Genomic DNA, 17,433 nt, shown 5'->3' on the forward strand with positions numbered 1-17,433 from the left:
CTGTCCCAGGCTTGCCGGAGGGCTGTCCAGCTGCTGTGGTGTCGCGTGTGGCCGTGGCTTGAGGCCTAGATGTAGAGTGGGAGAGGAGGGGAGGGCAAGAGTGCCTGCCTTTCGCATGGGCCTGCCCCGCCATCACACCAGGCTGTCTCATGCCACGTCTGTGGGTTGTGGGTTCATGCAGCCCCATCTGACTTTCCTCCTCTGGACAGTTCCACAGAGGACGTCCCCCACAGGCCCCAAAAATATGCAGACCTCCGGCCGGCTGAGCAACGTGGCTCCCCCCTGTATCCTCCGGAAGAATCCTCCGTCAGCCCGAAATGGTGGCCACGAGACTGATGCCCAGATTCTTGAGCTCAACCAGCAGGTGAATGGCGTGTGCATGGGCAGCTGAGAAAGCCAGGCCCTTGGGGCGTCAGGGCGGGAAGGGAGGCTGGCACCGGGGTCTCTGCTTGTACACCACTTTCTCCCCCACCCGAGCAGCTACTGGATTTGAAGCTAACAGTGGATGGGCTGGAGAAGGAGCGCGACTTCTACTTCAGCAAACTTCGAGACATTGAGCTCATCTGCCAGGAACACGAAAGTGAGAACAGCCCCGTCATCTCGGGCATCATTGGCATCCTCTACGCCACGGAGGTGAGTCCTGTTGGGCACCTGATGGGCCTCTCCCATTCCCACCAGACCCTGAGACCAGAAGGGGCCTTGGGGAGCATGGGCCAGTGAGGGCAGCCAGCTGAAGGCACCAGCCCAAGGTCCTACAGAGCATGTGCAGTGGCAGGGGGCCAGAACCCAGGCCGGCTCCTAGCCACCTGCAGGAGTCCGCAGCTTCGACCTCCCTGCCTGGCTCAGCATCTCTCTCCCTTCCACCCTCCAGGAAGGATTTGCACCCCCTGAGGACGATGAGATTGAGGAACACCAACAGGAGGACCAGGACGAGTACTGAGGGCGGCCCCAGCCCTGGCTGACTGCACGGCTTCCGTGCCTCCCCACCCTGCTCCCACCCCTACATTATAATCCTTTCCTGACAGCCAGTCGGCCGGTGCTTTGTGTCAGTGCCGCGGCATTGGGGAGCCTGGCAAGCAGGGCTTAGGGGGACGGGGCAGGTGAGCAGGCGGAGGCCCCTCTTCCTGTGGCACAGGCCCAGTGCGCAGGACCCCTGCCCACTCCCCACCCCTATTTATTTCCGTTGTCTCTATGCTGTGTCGGCCAACACTCCCCCAGGGTGCCATGGCCACCCGCCCAGCCAGCCACCCGCTCCCCTGACAGCCAGCAGCTGTATATTTGACAAAGTCATTGGTATATTTTTACTTACTGGATTTTCCTTGCACTTTACCTGTTCTTTTCCCAGGGCTGGCAGCACGGGCTCCGGGGCAGCGTGCCTGGCTTGGCTTCCCTTTCCCCGTTGCCAGGGCCGTGACTGGACTCACCGATTCTTATTTATTTTGTCTTTCGACTTCCCAGTAGTTGAGGGAAAGGCTGATGTCAGGAGAGGGATGGGGGACTGAGCGGGGGCGGTACCTAAGGCCCTGGTGGTCAGGGAGAGGGAGGGGAGCATGTGAGGGATGAAAACAACCTCCTGGCACCAGGCTCGCCCACCCTTGGCCCCCAGCACCACAGCCCGGCACTGCCCTGAGGCTCCCAGCCACTCCCCTGCAGCTTGGTTCATACCACACAGACTCTGCCCGGACCTCCTGTATGTCTGCCTTTTCTCTGCCCGCCTCCCCAACCCCAGCCCTTCGGGCCACCCAGCCTGCATATGTGTTCACTTTTATTTAAATAAACTTGTGTGGTAAAAGTCCATACTATGTCTCCCTCGACTGAGCCACAGCCTGGGTCTCAGCGCTTTTCTCTGAGCGACCCCCTCCCCGGAGGTGATAGCCACGGGGCACAGCACCTCTGCCATCCTCCCCTAGGCCCAGAAAGCTTCACTGGCTTGACCCAGCCCCCATCTCCCAATGCTGGTACCAGGGCTTTAAGGGAAGGCACAGAGACCCAAACTCCCGTTGCCCGAAGGGGAACAGAATTCAAGACCATGGCTGTGATAATGGGCAACCCAGTCAAGCAGCTGTCGGGTGGCAGGGGGCCGTGGCTGAGAGGTGCCTTGTTTCTGTCCCTTTGGGCCAGTATGACCACATACTGTCCACCACCCTTGTCAAAGTCCACACACCCAATGTCAGTGATCCATATGGGGACAAGGGCTCACGTGACAGAGCTGAGTGGGTTACAAAGAGCAAGGGCTCTAAGCACTGAAGCCCAGGAGGAAAGCAATGTCCAAGGGGCTGCTTCCACAGAACAGGCTCTCATGGGAGCCAGGAGCTGGAAACTCTGTCCCATCATATTTGCACAGCCCTGCATTCCTGGTGCGTGCCGGCCAAGGGCCATGATAACCAGTGTCCTGAAGGTTCAACAGGGACCAAGGGCACTTAGCTGAATGTGGGTACCAGACCCGTTTAAACAGAGTCTTGATTGCCCTTTAGAACAGCCACTTATTTACTGAGGAAAGGACTGAGACCTACATGTGACATGATTTGCTCAAGGTGGTAAAAACCTGTACTAGAATTGAGACCTCCTGACTCATTGTTTTGTGCTCATCCCCAAAGACCACACAGGTGTGACCTCCAGAACTCTCCTCTAGCTTCTGACCAGCCGTGGTAGATGTTGCCTCACGGTCCTGAGTGTGCCCAAGACACTGCTGGGATGTTGTTTCTTCCATGGCCCTGCTCCAAGACCCTCCTTCCAGACCACCAGCATTTCTCCAGTGACTCGTTAGAAACCTGAAATAAGCAAACCATGTCTGTTCATTCCTCATTCACTTCACCTTCTCCATTTGACTCATATTCCCCACATACAGAGACTTTTGAATTTCCTTATTCTCCTGTTTTTCTCCTCCAAGTTCCTAGCCTGCTTTTATTTTTATGATTAAAATTATTTTATCTTAGTGATTTTTAAATCTTCCCATTTTTAATTCTTCTGCCTAATTTTAAAGGCTATTCCAGGTAGATATAGTAAAAGGAGAAGGTAGTTTCTCTGTGATGCCCAGTGTTCATCTTCAGGCTGGGACCTCACCCTGATGGTTAAATGGGTGTGGTGGGCAGAATAACGCCTCCCTCCAAAGATGTCCACATTATAATCCCCAGAACCTGTGGATATGTTAGGTTATTAATACATGGCAAAGGGGAATTAAGGTGCAGATGGAATTAAATCGCTAATCTGTTGACTTTAAAATAAGGAGGGTATCCTGGATTATCCAGAAGGGCCCAGTGTAATTGCCAAGAGTCCATAAAATTGGGATGGGCGGGGCAAGGGGTCAAAGTGATGCAATGTGAGGAGGACTTGACCCATTGCTGCTGGCTTTAAAGATGGAAGGGAGATATGAGCAAAGGAATTTGGTCAGCCTCCAGAGGCCGGGAGAGGTAAGGAAACAGATTCTCTCCTAGAGTCTCCACAAGGGACCACTGCCCTATGGATACCATATTTTACCCCAGTGAGACCCTGACAGACTTTTGCCTTTCAGAGCTATAAGACAAGAAGTTTGTGTTGTGTTAAGCCAGTAAGTTTGTGGCAATTTCTTATAGCAGCAATAGGAAACCAAGGAGGTCAACCTGCTTCAATGAGTTTACTGTTCTTGTCCCCACACCAGACAGCCACCCATCCTCTTTGACCCAGTCTTTTTTTTTTTTTTTAACTTTTAAAAATTTTGTATTGGGGTATAGCCAATTAACAATGTTGTGATAGTTTCAGGTGAACAGCAAACAAACTCAGCCATACATATACATGTATCCATTCTCCCCAAACTCTTCTCCCATTCAGGCTGCCACATAACATTGAGCAGACTTCCATGTGCTATACAGTAGGTTCTTGTTGGTTATCCATTTTAAATATAGCAGAACATGTCCATCCCAAACTTGACCCAGTCTTTTGATTCTTCCCTTTTACCCCATGGGTACCTGCCCAAGCCCACCCTTCATGGCTAGTGCCTAAGGTTGCTCTTTGAAGACCTAGAGCTCCAGGATGTAAAGCCATTGCCTTCTCCCCAAACTCTGGAACATTTAAGACAGTGAATTACAATTTTCTGCTTTGTCTGTCTCCCACACAGGTTTCTCAAGTTCCTCTCAAGCAAGTAACATGTGTCCTCTAGCTCCCACCTACCACTGTGCTAAGTGCTTATTAGGTGCAGAAAGGGCTTAGGAAATGCTACTGGATAAGTAAGTGAATGACTTCTATCCCGTAGGTGCCAAGGTGCAATTGATGACCTGCTGGACTATTCTAAGACAGGAAATAAAGCCCCTCCCCACCCTTCTCTATATTTCCACCATGGAACACCCCCTTCTTTGCCTCTATGGAAAGCCCTTTCTGTTTCTCTTCCAAAATCAGTATCGCTTTTGTGACCATACACATAACACAGAAGAGGTAGAACAAAGAGAAGACAGTGTCTGAGGAAAGCTAAACCAATTATGTGAAAAAAATGAATTGATTAATGCTTATCTCAAATATGGTCCTAGGCAAAAGCACTTCATTTCAGACCCTTTGACCTGAGGCAAAGTCAGCGATGGTCAGGTCTGCAGGGGCTGGAGGGCAGGCAGAAGGAAGCAAGAGGTGGTTATCTCCTACTTTCTGCCTCCAGCCCACCCCATCCTTTACCTGTCCCCGCTTACTTTTCCAAAAGTAGGTATGCCATTTTCCTACTGGCTTCCCACGATCTGCAGGACAAAGTTAAAATGTGACAGGCAAGGACCTTGGCATAAGGGCTCAGGTCCCTGTCCAACCACATCACCTCCAAAATCCATGAAGCACTGTCACATTGAACTACTTCCAGTCTCCCAGACTTGCCCCGCTTTGTCCCACCTTTGTAGGCCTTTGCTTACATCAAGTCCACACACCTGGCCTGTTCTCTCCACTTGCCCTAATCCCCAACCATTGACTATTTGCCCATTCCTCAGGACACATTTCCAGTGTCATCTCCTTTAGGAAGCCTTCTCTAATCTCCTTCCTTAAGGAATTCATCACTCCCTAAACTATGCATCCTGTGGGAAGCTGGACTCTAGTTCTTACGATAAACGCTTGCCTGGCCTGTTCCTCAGTATGGCAGGTATGAATCTCATAGTCAAATGTGGGACTGTACATTAAGTAGTAAGCTTCCCATGCGGCACTAGTGGTAAAAAGAACCATCCTGTCAATGCAAGAGACTTAAAAGATGCAGGTTTGATCCCTGGGTTGGGAAGATCCCCTGGAGAAGGGCAATTCACTCCAGTATTCTTGCCTGGAGAATCCCATGGACAGAGGAGCCTGGCAGGTTACAGTCCATAGGATCACATGAAGTCAGATAGGACTGAAAAAAACTTGGCATGGCAGGGCATATGAAATAGCACATTTCCTTAATCATGATAAATCACTTCTAGTTCACGTTCACTCATACTCCTCTGCCAGGATGCTTCCAGTTTTGAGGTTTCACGTGATACAACAAGCATGGCCCAAGGGACCTCCAGAGATAGGGAGTGTCTGAGCAGGTAACCTGCTTAAGTAGTTCCTCAGGTCTTCTGTTCTTGATCGCTTCCCTGCCACACCTGGGACTTGGGACTGACTTCTGCGGAAGGAGTCAGAGCCTTTTCTTTCCCACTTCCCGCAAGGGGAAACCCAGCGCTGGCTGTCCCAGGCCCAAAACTTTTCTCTGCCTCCTTTCGAAGGACTCTCCGCACTCCACTTCCTGCCCCACCCCACTCCAAACACTGCCTCAAGGCGAGGAATCCTCAAGCTCCGTCTCTCTTCCCTGTTCCTTCACAACAGCTTTTTTCAATAGCTCGTTAAACTCAAAGTTTAATCTTTAGCAACAGAAAAACTAGCACTTTCCTGGAAGGAAGGGAGCATTTCATCCACAAACTCTCCCAGGAGCTGAGAAGAATTATTTTCATTCCGTCCTTTATGCACAGCTAGAACGGAAAGAAAACCAGAAACAGTTAAATTTTCACCAAGTCACCCAATACTTCCATGTTCAGTTTAGTTCAGTCGCTCAGTCGTGTCCGACTCTGCGACCCCATGAACCGCAGCACGCCAGGCCTCCCTGTCCATCACCAATTCCCGGAGTCCACCCAAACCATGCCCATTGAGTCTGTGATGCAGTCCAACCATCTCATCCTCTGTCGTCCACTTCTCCTCCTGCCCGCAAACTTTCCCAGCATCAGGGTCTTTTCCAATGAGTCAGCTCTTCGCATCATGTGGCCAAAGGATTGGAGTTTCAGCTTCAACATCAGTCCTTCCAATGAAGGACTGATCAGACCCAGGACTGATCTCCTTTAGGATGGACTGGTTGGCTCAATAAAAGTTGTCCGAAAGCAGTAGCCTCTCATCTCAATATCTTTTGCTTGGCTGTTTTGTTTTGTTTTGTTTTGTTTTGCTGAGAAAGGCTCCTGACTCCGCGCCGACCCCTAGCGTGGAAGAACCCGGCAAACACCAACGACTACAAGTACCAAGCTGCCTTGCGGGTGGCGTCACGCGCCGCGAAGCCCTGCGAGGAGACGTGGCAGAGCGCGGCGCGTCCGCGCCGGACCGGAAAGCTCGGGGAGGTGGCCGTGGCGGGAGGGTCGGAACCATGGCGGCCAAGACGGCAGGTGGGGGGCGCTGGGAGGTGGTGAAGAAGGGGCGGCGGGCTGGGGCCGGCGGCAGTGGTAAAGGCGGCGGAGGGGACCGCCGGGCGCTCGGGGAGGCGAACGGAGTATGGAAGTACGACCTGACCCGTGAGTACCCACCCAGCCCGCCGCCCCGTGTAGCCCTCGCCCCGCCCCAGGTCTGCCGCCCACCTCCCCACCCCGGGTGGTAGCGAGCAGCTACCGGGACCCAGATGGTCCAAACACCCCTGAGCTCCTGGAGTCGCGAGCTCTCCTGCGGATCGGTACCTCCCAGTTCAGCCGGCGCTCCCCTGGCGTTTCTCTTGACCCTCACAAGAGGTAGACAGCGCGAGGGAGGTCGCCGTCCTCGCCACTCACATGAGTAAACTGAGGCCCAACGAAGTTAGACGACTTGCCCAGGATCACTTGTTTGAGGGGACCGGGATTCCGGTCTTCGGACTCTCAGCAGACAGCACACACTCCCTGCCAGCTGTCCCCGAGCCCTATAGCCTGGCCTCGCCGGGCAGGTGTCCGGGAACTGCGGAGAGGCTGTCTGGTTCATCACACACTGGGCCCCCGCCTTAAGTAACCTGCAGGTAGAGGGTGGGCGTGGGGACCCGGACGCTCCTGATGCCCGGCAGTGGGAGAAAATGATCCACCGTACGCATCTCCACACCCATCAGGTATTATTCCAAGCGGTGCCTGTTTCCTCAAAGCCTCCTGGAGGAGCAGAGAATGTTTGCCACTTGTTGATTATAGAACTGTCACATCAGAACCAAGAGGAACTGGCGTAGAACCAAGATGGGAAAACTAATTTCCCAAACTGGTAGCCACTCAATAAAGAAGCCAGTCCTCTGTGTTGGACACCGCCCACCTGCCCAATTTTCCCATGCTCTGATTTCCTAATAAAGAAATGCCTTATCTCTGAAAGAGCCCATGAACTCAAGAGCTGTGGGAACTGAAAGAAGCCACCAGGAGGGGTCCTTAAGCAGGATGCAGGAAGGGGCTTTGAGGCAGGCTCCTCTCTGGAGATTAAGTGCCAGTGTGTGGGGAGGGACCACTGTTTCTGTGAGGCCCTCCTGATTCAGGGCTGCCCCCCTTTCTCTGCCTGTCATTACCCCAGCTCCAATCCAGACGGCAAGCACCCTGTATGAGCGGGGCTTTGAGAAAATCATGAAGCGGCAGAATAAGGAGCAGGTTCCACCTCCTGCTGTGGAGCCTAAGAAACCGGGGAACAAGAAGCAGGCTAAGAAGGTGGCGACCCTCACCAACCAGAACCAGAAGCAGGGCCGCTTTCGCAGCCTGGAGGAGGCACTGAAAGCTGTGAGTGTGCCGAGACTTTAGGCAGGGGAAGAATGAGGACCCGAGGAGTAGAGAGGATGAAAGAAGTGGGACAGGGACGGGCTGCTGAGGGACCTGTGGGATGAGGGACACTGCTGACTAAGAGGAGGCCTTCAGGAAAGGATGGAAACCCAGTGGGATGCAGTGTCCGCGCTTAGGATAGAAAGGGAATGAGTTTATAGAGAACCATAGATTAGTGAGAGGAAAACCTGGAAAATCCAGAGATACACAGAGGGTTTAGAAAAACTGGTTCCTCCCGCCAAGGAAGGAATGATCTTTCACTTTCGGTCTTCTGTTTCTCCCCTTGAACATGTGAGGGACCCAAGAGTATTAGTTCTTGAGATCACCAGTTACAATTATCTTGTTCTCTAGTTCCTGAAGATCTGGATGCAACAAAAGTATGGCATTCCACATACTTGCATCGAAAAGCAGAAACCCTTTGTTTTTCCTGCCACCACCTAGTTCAGCCATTTCCCCACCTCTGCCCCATTACTCTACACCCGCAATTCACCATGAGGGGCCTGTGTTCCTGGCAGCTGGACCTGGCAGATCTGCAGAAGGAACTGGACAAGAGCCAGAGTGTGTTCTCTGGGAACCCATCTGTGTGGTTGAAGGACCTGGCCAGCTATCTCAACTACAAGCTCCAAGTACCTCCGAGTGAACCCACACTTAGCCAGCATCCTCACGGTTAGTTCTCCAGATGAGTTGAAGAAAATTCTGAAAGGGCTGTATGTAAGCGCATTACTTAGTAATTGAGCCCCATGACCCCCACTGCCCTGACTTACCTGGGTGATTTGAGCTGTCCTCAGATTAGCATGGCTTCAAAGTTTCTGGGCCTCATTGAAATAGGGAGGATGCCAGCCACAGTGCAGTGACCTCTGCCCTCACAGTTCTCAGGGAGCAAAGCAGAGGCCTCAGAGCTAGCAGAGGCTTCTGGTGCTAGCTCTCATGTGAGGCCTATCGACCCCAGATTATCCCTACAGCCTGGTGAGCCGGGAGCTGCGTGGCATCATCCGAGGGCTGCTGGCAAAGGCTGCAGGATCCCTGGAGCTCTTTTTTGACCACTGTCTATTCACCATGCTACAAGAACTGGATAAGACTCCAGGTGAGAGGGTCCCTTGAGAATTAGGCCAGTCCTATCTTGGGAACCTAATCCCCTTTTTCCTGCTTCTAGAGTACCTGAAGAGGTTCTGTTTCAGCAGAGAAACATGCTAATTCCAGCACTCTTGGAAAAGAAGGAGGATGCTAGGACTCCCTGGGTCTGGGTTCTGGACTCTCAGCTGTTAAAAGGGAGATTACAGGTTTGGGGTGCTGATTAGTATATATGGGTCTGAGAATGTGTATCTCCAGGGGAGTCACTGCACGGTTACCGCATCTGTATCCAGGCCATTCTGCAAGACAAGCCCAAGATTGTCACCACGAACCTAGGCAAGGTGAGCTCAGGGTTGTGATGGGGCCATTGGGAGGCCAGGACTGGGGAGACTGGGCAGAATTGACTCTGTTGAACCCAGTTAAGGGATGCGGGAGGTTCTGTAAGACAAGTAGTTAGCTAACGGCATTAGCACTATGTGCATATATGAGGTAGGTACCGCTGTTGTTCCCATTTCGTAGATGAGAAGATTGAGCCACAGAAGGGGTCAGTTACTTTGTAGAGTTGGTCAACTAGTAAGTGATAAATGTGAGTGAAGACCATAGCCTGGTGCCAGAGTCTGTGCTCTGAGTCACTCCGCCACGTTACCGCACGGCTCCATTGTCCTCTCCCAGTTGAATTCTGTCTTCTTTGGCTTTGGGGGTGCTTCTGGTGCTTTGCCCTTTCCCAACCTGCCTCCCTCACTGGTCTCCCCAGTTCCTAGAACTGCTGAGGTCCCACCAGAGCCGACCAGCCAAGTGTCTGACCATCATGTGGGCCCTGGGTCAAGCGGGTTTTACCAACCTCACCGAGGGACTGAGAGGTAAAAGAAAGAAACGTTTTGAAGCTGGAAGTTCCTCTTTAATGTCCCCAGTGGATCCAGGCTTGAGGCTTCCTCCCTGACCTTTGTTTCCACAGTGTGGCTGGGGATTATGCTGCCTGTGCTGGGCATCAAGTCTCTGTCTCCCTTCGCCATTGCATACCTGGATCGGCTGCTCCTGTGAGTAATTGGGAGTGTAGGGGAAGAGCAAGCCCAGGGTGTTTTCAGGTAGCTATTTCAGCAAAATGGGATGCTGTGATCCTGGTTTCCATAGATATGAAGAAGCATCAGGACCAGCTCCTCCCAAGTCAGAATGGTGGTGAAGAAGGAAAGGGAGGGAGCCAGGAAGTTGGGGGGATAGAGTGGAGTTTATGCCCTTTTTCTTAGATGTTCTTAGCTGGGACCGTAGCCAGGGCAGGTGTTCCCCAGTAAGCCTGTTTCTTTCCTCCCCCACAGGATGCACCCCAACCTCACCAAGGGCTTTGGCATGATTGGCCCCAAGGACCTCTTCCCACTTCTGGACTTTGCCTATATGCCCAACAACTCCTTGACTCCCAGGTAGGGCTGTCCCAGGGCACAACCTGCTGTGAAGGACCCCAGCAGAGGGTTAGGACATTACATCTGTCCCTTCACCTCCTGCCACCCTCAATCTGAGATTATCAACCCACATGTTCACGGGATCATTGAACCCTTGGAATTACATGGGCCCTCAATGGTGATTGGCCTGTGGGCATTTTCTGGGGAGGGGACCCATGACTGAGCAGATTTTCCAAGAAGTCTCTGAGTCTAGAAAGATGCAGAACCATTACAAGGCCCTTCATGACCACCACCTTGGGCAGGGTGTGGATTTTGCAGCAGGCACAAGGGACACAGCACACAAAGCCAGTTAGAGTCTATGCTCAGCTCTCCTCTCAACCCTCTCCACAGCCTGCAGGAGCAGCTATGTCAGCTGTACCCACGACTGAAGGTGCTGGCATTTGGGGCAAAGCCGGAATCCACGCTACATACCTACTTCCCCTCCTTCTTGTCCAGAGCCACCCCTGGCTGCCCTCCAGAGATGAAGAAAGAGGTGAGGAGCTGGTGGGAGGTGGCTTTCTCCTTCTTGGGGTCTGTTGTGAGGTCCCTATCTGCTCACAGGCCCTGCCACTGGGAGCCTGTTTTCTCCCCTCTCTGCCCCCCTCCCCAGCTTGGTCCCAACAGCCAACTGCTGGCTCCCTTAATGCTTCACCCTCGGAAGAATGGAGCTGAAAAGGCAGCCTGTTCAGATCTGACCAGTCTCTCATGGTCCCTTGCAGACAAGTGAATTTTGATCTCAGGAGCCCCTTCCTCCCCTTTACAGCCTCTTGGAGATTTTGAGGGTATGGGCACAATTTCTCCACCCTTCAGGGTGGAGTGCTGCCTGGGGGGCCCCACTTGGCACTAAGAGGGGGAGTTAGCTCTTAGCACTCCCCACCATTGCCCGGGGTCCGGCGGTCTCTCCCTTCTATCTCCTGTGCAGCTCCTGAGAAGCCTGACCGAGTGCCTGATGGTGGACCCCCTCAGCACCAGCGTATGGCGGCAGCTCTATCCCAAGCACCTGTCACAGTCCAGGCAGGTGGGGGGGTGGGGGTCACCTGCCTCCGATCCACACAGAGAAACCTTAATTCACTTTTCGTGATGTGTCCTGTCCGAAAGCAGAAGGGGGATGTTTATCACTGTTGTTCAGGCTCATACCTGTGGGGGCTTTGCAGGGAGGCTTCCAGGAAGCTGCTCCTCTGTGGGGGTGGAGGACGGGGCATAGGGGGGTCTTTCAACCTGAAGGAGCTGGGGCCTATGGAGGACGGGAGGGGCCAGGTGGGCCTCCTGATGGGAAAGGATTGTGCTTTCCCCACAGCCTGCTGTTGGAGCACCTGCTCAGGTCCTGGGAGCGTATTCCCAAGAAGGTGAGCTGGGAAGACATGGCAGGTTAGGCCTCGTCTGGGTTCTGGGTTTGTACCCTCCGCCACTGGCCCCGCTTTCTGGGAAGGCACTCTGTTAGCACTTCTGGCGTGGAATACTAAGCGGAATGGAAGCTCAGGGTTCCCTCGTGGGCTAAATCTTAACATTCTCAGCCTAGACTTCTCTTACTCTACAGACGCAGAAGTCTTTGCAAGAAACCATTCAGTCCTTCAAGCTTACCAACCAGGATCTACTGAGAAAGGGCAGCGGTAGCAATCAGGATGTCGTCACCTGTGACTCGGCCTGCAAGGTGCCAGTGCCCAGCCCGCTGCCCTCACCTCCCACCACCACCCATAGACTGTTCTCCTCATGGTCTCTGCACACCCTGGGTTGGACCTGTATAACATTCCTGCCCCACCTGCCGCTGGAGCCCCCACCACCTCTGGAGTAGTGTGAGGGCTGGATCCTCTCTGTGGAAGGCCTAGCTTGAGGCCTGCCTTAGGAGGCCAGGGCCAGCCCCTCTCCCTTCTGACCACTGCAACCTGCCCCTTCTCCTTGTATTTAGAGTCTGTTGCAGCAGGCTCGGGGCTTCCAGCTGCCCTGGACACGGCTACTCCTGTTGGTGCTGGTCTTTGCCATAGGTTTCCTATGCCATGACTTCCGGTCACACAGCTCTTTCCAGGGTAAGCAGGGATTGGCTGGCAAAGGAGATAGCCAGGGGCTTTTTGTAGGGACACAGAGCTGGATGTACCACTCCCTGCCCCCGTACACACTCCAGAACAGACATTTTTCTAACAGATGTGTCTGTGCTTTGCATTGTAGAAATCCTTGCATATTCATGGTCTTATTTGAGTAGTGTTATCTTGTTTTTAATTTCTGAGGAAATTGAGGCTCAGAAAGATTTACCAATTAGCATAAGATCACAGCTAGGAAGTAGAAAGGCTGACCCTCAAACCCGAGGTTTCCTAATGCCCAAGTCCACAGCTCCACCTGGCTGCACCCTTCTTGCTCCCCTGGCCTGCATCCCTCCCTCCACATGTGCTCCAGAGCATAGTGGAGCCAGCTCTGCGACCCTGTGAGCATGTCCAGTTCTGCCCCATCCCTCACTGGGCCTGCTCTGGGGCCTGTAGTGCCTACCTCCACAGTCCCTGCCCCGCTAACCTCCCCACTCACCCGAGGCCCCCTCTCTGCAGCCTCCCTTTCTGGCCGGCTGCTTCAGTCATCTGGTATCTTGCCTGCTGGCCAACAAGCATGCACCAAGATCTACTCCTACAGCCTTCAGGGCTACAGGTGAGACCTCCGGGGGTCGGGGTAGGAGGGGACCTGGCAGGGAGAGGGAGGCGTGGAAGAGAGAGGGCTTGCCTGTTAAGGGTGGTGATGGCATTGACAGTCAATGGGAAGCCGCTGTGGTTTTCCCCTCCCAAGGCCTCCCTTGCCCCAGCTGTTCTTGTTCCCAGCCTACTTGGGAAACTCCAGACACCTTCTTCCTCTCTCTGTGTCTCCCCTACAGCTGGCTGGAGAAGACATTGCCAGCCTGGGGCTCCCACCTGCTGACTGTGGTGAGGCCTGGCTTGCAGCTGGCCTGGGCCCACACCAATGCCACCGTCAGCTTCCTTTCTGCCCACTGTGCCTCACACCTTGCCTGGTTCAGTGACAGCCTCGCCAACCTCTTCCAGAGGGTAAGCCGGAGACACAGAGGTCGGAGAAGGCTCTGACCTCTCGCCAGATGGGCTGTGTTCTTGGGAAGGTGCAGCCCCACGTGGACTGCCTTCCCTGTCGTTCTAACCTGTCCATTCTCCATGGTCCAGGTACAGACCCAGCTCCCTGACACCCTGAACCAGCTGGTCCGTTCTCTGAGGGAGCTGCTCCTGTTTCTTTACCATAGCATCCTACTGCCCACATGGCACATGCTGCTTGAGGCCCTGGCCCAGATCCAGGAGCATTGCCACGAGGCATGCAGGTGAGACCCTACCCCAGGGCTCCAGCAGGAGGCCTGTGGCCCCAGGCCCTTTCTCCAGGGACACAGCTCCCCATTTGGTTTTCTCACTCTGCCCTGCCCCCTGCGCATCCCCTGGGCACTTTGGGATCCGGTTGTGAGTATGAGCTAGAGCTCTTTGACTTGACACAGCTGCACATCACAATTTCCCAACCCCCAAAATGTCTGCTTTCCTCCCAGAGGCGAGGTGACTTGGGACTGCATGAAGACACAGCTCAGTGAGGCTGCCCACTGGACCTGGCTCAGACTACAGGACACCACAGTGGCTTTCTTGGACTGGGCACTTGCCATGATATCCCAGCAGTAGGCCCTGCCTCCCTGGCCACGGGGCTCTGTCTGGAGCAGACCAGTGGAGACTGTTGGGGCAGAGAGTGGCAGTTCTGCAGCGGAGTCTTTGTTACTTGGTGCCTGAGTTCTATCTCCTCAGCAGGTGGTAGGCTGCCTCTGCCTCGGTTCTTCCGGTTTGGTGGCAATGAGCCCAGAGGTATCTCAGCCTCCAACCCACGACTCCACTGACCACTGCTCTGCTCGACTGCACATGGCTCCCAGCCTCTGTCCTTGGGCCTGGTAGCCTCTCTTGTCTCTGCTCTCCACTTCCTTCTCTCTCATTCTTGAAGCCTCAAACAGCTCATCTTGAAAAGGTGGACTTCAGCAAGTGGCTTCTGCATTCTGACAAATGATTCCTGCTCCCAGACCTTAACCACGGCAGGAAAAAAAAAGGGACTTCTAGAAGAATCTAGAAGAATGTAGCACCACAGTGAGTGGTAGCAGCTTTGTCTCTACTGACAGTCTGGGTGTGGCTGTCCGTGGACATGGAGGCCTGGGTGGAGAGGCCTCTCACCTCGAAATGTTTAGCTTAGGTCCTTCAAGGCGCCTACTGTCCCTGCCATCATGGTCCTGCATCCTTGCTCTCTGTCCCCCTTCAGTGCTGGGGAGGTCTCAACCTCCGTGTTCAGCCCTTCTCTGCTGCCCACCCCTGCCATCTGTCTGGAGAGCAGAGCCCAGGTCGTCATGTTCCTCAGGCCCAGGAAACCATCCAGCAACCTGTTGAGACAGGACACAGCATGTGGCTTGTGGATGTGCCCACTTGGTGGAATAAAGGACACAGATTTGATTTCTGGTTTTTCTCTGTGCTGCTTCATATAGAAATTCCTACAGTTGTGTACAGGTTGACAAAATGTGAGCTCCTACACATTCTTTGGCCCTCTGCCCTCCCAAAGGTTGTAGCCTCTGGCTGTAGTTGAGCTTCTGGCAAGGAAAGCCTGCTTCCATCATTCTAAAGTTTGGCCTGTCAAGGGTTCTAGACACCCTACTTGCTCACTTATCGTCTCACTTGTCCTATGATTCATGTCCCAAGATTGCCTTTGTAGCTTGAGGATTATATGCCGGGAAAAGTCGGGGAGAGTGTCCTAGAGGACTTTTGGCCAGCAATCAGAGGATGCCTCCTTCTTTGCCAGGACCTTCATTTATTAATTGGTTCATTTTATAGGCAGTGAGTGAAAGATTCAGAACTCCAAGAGACACACGAGTCAATGGTTTATCACCCATGTCCCTTTTAATTTGAGTTGAGACTACAAGTCAGCTAACTGCACGGGTTTTTCAGTTCTTGCCTGAAGTTTCTTTCCTTGAGTGTTTAAAGAATATAAGCAGTCCTAGAGGTGCACTGCCCACTTCAGCGTCCATGGGTTGAGTTCATTTTCCATCACGAATGCCTGGGATGACTAGCAGGGGTGATGGCCAGCTGCCACTTTCCCTTTCACAGGTGGCCCTGTGGTGCTGCCTCCATTTTTCAGCGCCAGGATTATCCAGCAACAAGCATAGCAAAATTTTGACACAAAGGGAAGTCATGAGGACTAACATCTTCCTTTCCTTGTTAGGATGTAACTTACCACACTGGGCAGAAGCCTGCTTTTGTAGTGGCAGTCAGCCATGATCATTTTTTCCCAGAAAAAAAAAAGAAACCCCACCTCACGAAGGACCAAAGTGTAGGCCTGCTGGCGGGACTGTCCACAGGTCCCCAGACATGTTCCATTGCTTCAGTTCTTTACCTAAAATCAGTTTTGGATGGCGTCGATTCTTGAGTGAATCCTAGTAACTGGCCTGAATTCAAGACAAATTGAAGGAAATGAGCCGGTGTGAGCTTGGGTTGGCACCAGTGCAGGGCCATCCCGTACAATGACATCAAGTCCAACCGAGGCTGCTGGACTGGACTTTCAATCCAGCAACTCAGAGAATCCCACTTACAAGTGCTTCCTTGGATTCTAGTGTGTACACTACTACCTTATTGGAGTCATCTAATGTCTAACGTAATCCTGGGATACAACATTTTTCTTTAACTCAGGTTAACTGGGCTCTCCACAGCCTCTCACAGGGACGCTACTGACACCTCAATCGGCATTTTTGGATAGATACCTGATACTGGAATGGTTAGAATGTTTCTTCTATCCACTGCATCTGCTATCCATTAAAGCTAGATCAGACATGTAGATATTTCACTTTAGCACAACTCTGCAGGGATCCAAGCCAAGCCAGTTAGCTGCACGAGTATAGACTGGTGGAGTACACTGGTGCTGACAGGCAGGCAGGCACACTGACGACTGGTGTTACTGGAAGTCAACTGACATCTTGAAGATCACTTCTAGACATTTTAACTTTACTTTTCACACATAGCTGGAGTTCTACAGATAACACATCATGTAACTGAAGGGCAGTTTGAGTACTATTATCTCTTACTAGCTTTAGTTACTAGTTTGACCAATCTACCAACCAGACCATTCTGTCCAACAACAGCAGAATACATATTATTCTTGCATATTATATCTCAACACTTCTTTCCATTTATCTAAGTCTCAATGCATATTTTTGGTTTCTTTTGGCTACTTGTACCCTGTCTACAACTTCAGTTTTAGAGCAGGGTGGGTGGAGGGGGAGCCTGACTTACTATGGATAGATAATGTTGCTGGACTCATGCCTGTGGCGTTGCCAGCCTGTTCCCAAATGTCACCACTCTCAGAATGGAGCGCTGCCCACAAAGACAGGCATTCCTGCTCTGCCCTATTCCAGAGTGACCCAGTTGTCAATAATACAGAAATTTCAATGGTTGGAGGACCTCTGAGCATTTTAATATGTCTTATCTCTCCTGAAGGAGTTTGGATTTAAGTGAACACTTAAAGTGATGAATTCATTTTCTAATCACCTTCCTGGTTCTGCTCCCCGAAGGACTTGAGGGTGCAAAGGACCTTGCTTTTCTGTATCTGGTGTTCCGTTCTTAACCTGTGGTTTCATTGCCCAGACCTGAGGTATAAGAAAGAATTTTCATCATTCAGTGTATGAGCAAATACCTATTGAATATTTTACCTATTAGAATTAAGAGTTGAAACATGTTGGATATACCTCAGTATATACTTTTACTATTTTAGTACACAAGTTATTAATTTTTAATAGATTTTTTTATAGCAGCTTTAAGTTCACATCAAAATTCCGCAAAAAGCACCGTGTCGTTGCCCCGGCACTTCAGGTTCCCTCACTGTAAACAGCAGTGAACCTATACTGACGTGCCACTATCACCCAGCACTCATCTGAAGTCTGTAGTTTACCTTAATCATACTTTGCATGATTTCAATCTTTTTAA

General features: G+C 52.2%; 2 protein-coding genes across 4 annotated transcripts in view; both read left to right on the plus strand.

Annotated features, from left to right (window-relative positions):
- MAPRE3 (microtubule associated protein RP/EB family member 3) overlaps positions 1 to 1,797 on the plus strand; it is a 55,352-nt gene extending 53,555 nt beyond the window's left edge. For all 3 annotated transcript variants that reach the window (XM_069580276.1, XM_069580275.1, XM_069580277.1), the window contains exons 5-7: positions 210 to 364; positions 481 to 633; positions 872 to 1,797. In XM_069580276.1, coding sequence (XP_069436377.1) covers positions 210 to 364; positions 481 to 633; positions 872 to 940 — 377 coding nt within the window. In that variant the 3' untranslated portion in view covers positions 941 to 1,797. The remainder of the gene's footprint in view (positions 1 to 209; positions 365 to 480; positions 634 to 871) is intronic.
- A 4,676-nt stretch (positions 1,798 to 6,473) lies between these two features.
- On the plus strand, positions 6,474 to 14,916 carry TMEM214 (transmembrane protein 214). The gene is made up of 17 exons (XM_069580274.1): positions 6,474 to 6,728; positions 7,723 to 7,922; positions 8,477 to 8,627; positions 8,911 to 9,045; positions 9,291 to 9,373; positions 9,787 to 9,892; positions 9,988 to 10,069; positions 10,346 to 10,447; positions 10,817 to 10,958; positions 11,388 to 11,479; positions 11,763 to 11,811; positions 12,003 to 12,116; positions 12,372 to 12,489; positions 13,000 to 13,096; positions 13,317 to 13,485; positions 13,615 to 13,766; positions 13,983 to 14,916. The coding sequence occupies exons 1-17, from the start codon at positions 6,584 to 6,586 to the stop codon at positions 14,107 to 14,109; spliced, it is 2,064 nt and encodes a 687-aa protein (XP_069436375.1). The 5' UTR covers positions 6,474 to 6,583; the 3' UTR covers positions 14,110 to 14,916.
- Positions 14,917 to 17,433: the final 2,517 nt, after the last annotated feature.

Source organism: Ovis canadensis, chromosome 3, assembly GCF_042477335.2.
Source record: "Ovis canadensis isolate MfBH-ARS-UI-01 breed Bighorn chromosome 3, ARS-UI_OviCan_v2, whole genome shotgun sequence".
Lineage (NCBI taxonomy): Eukaryota > Metazoa > Chordata > Mammalia > Artiodactyla > Bovidae > Ovis > Ovis canadensis.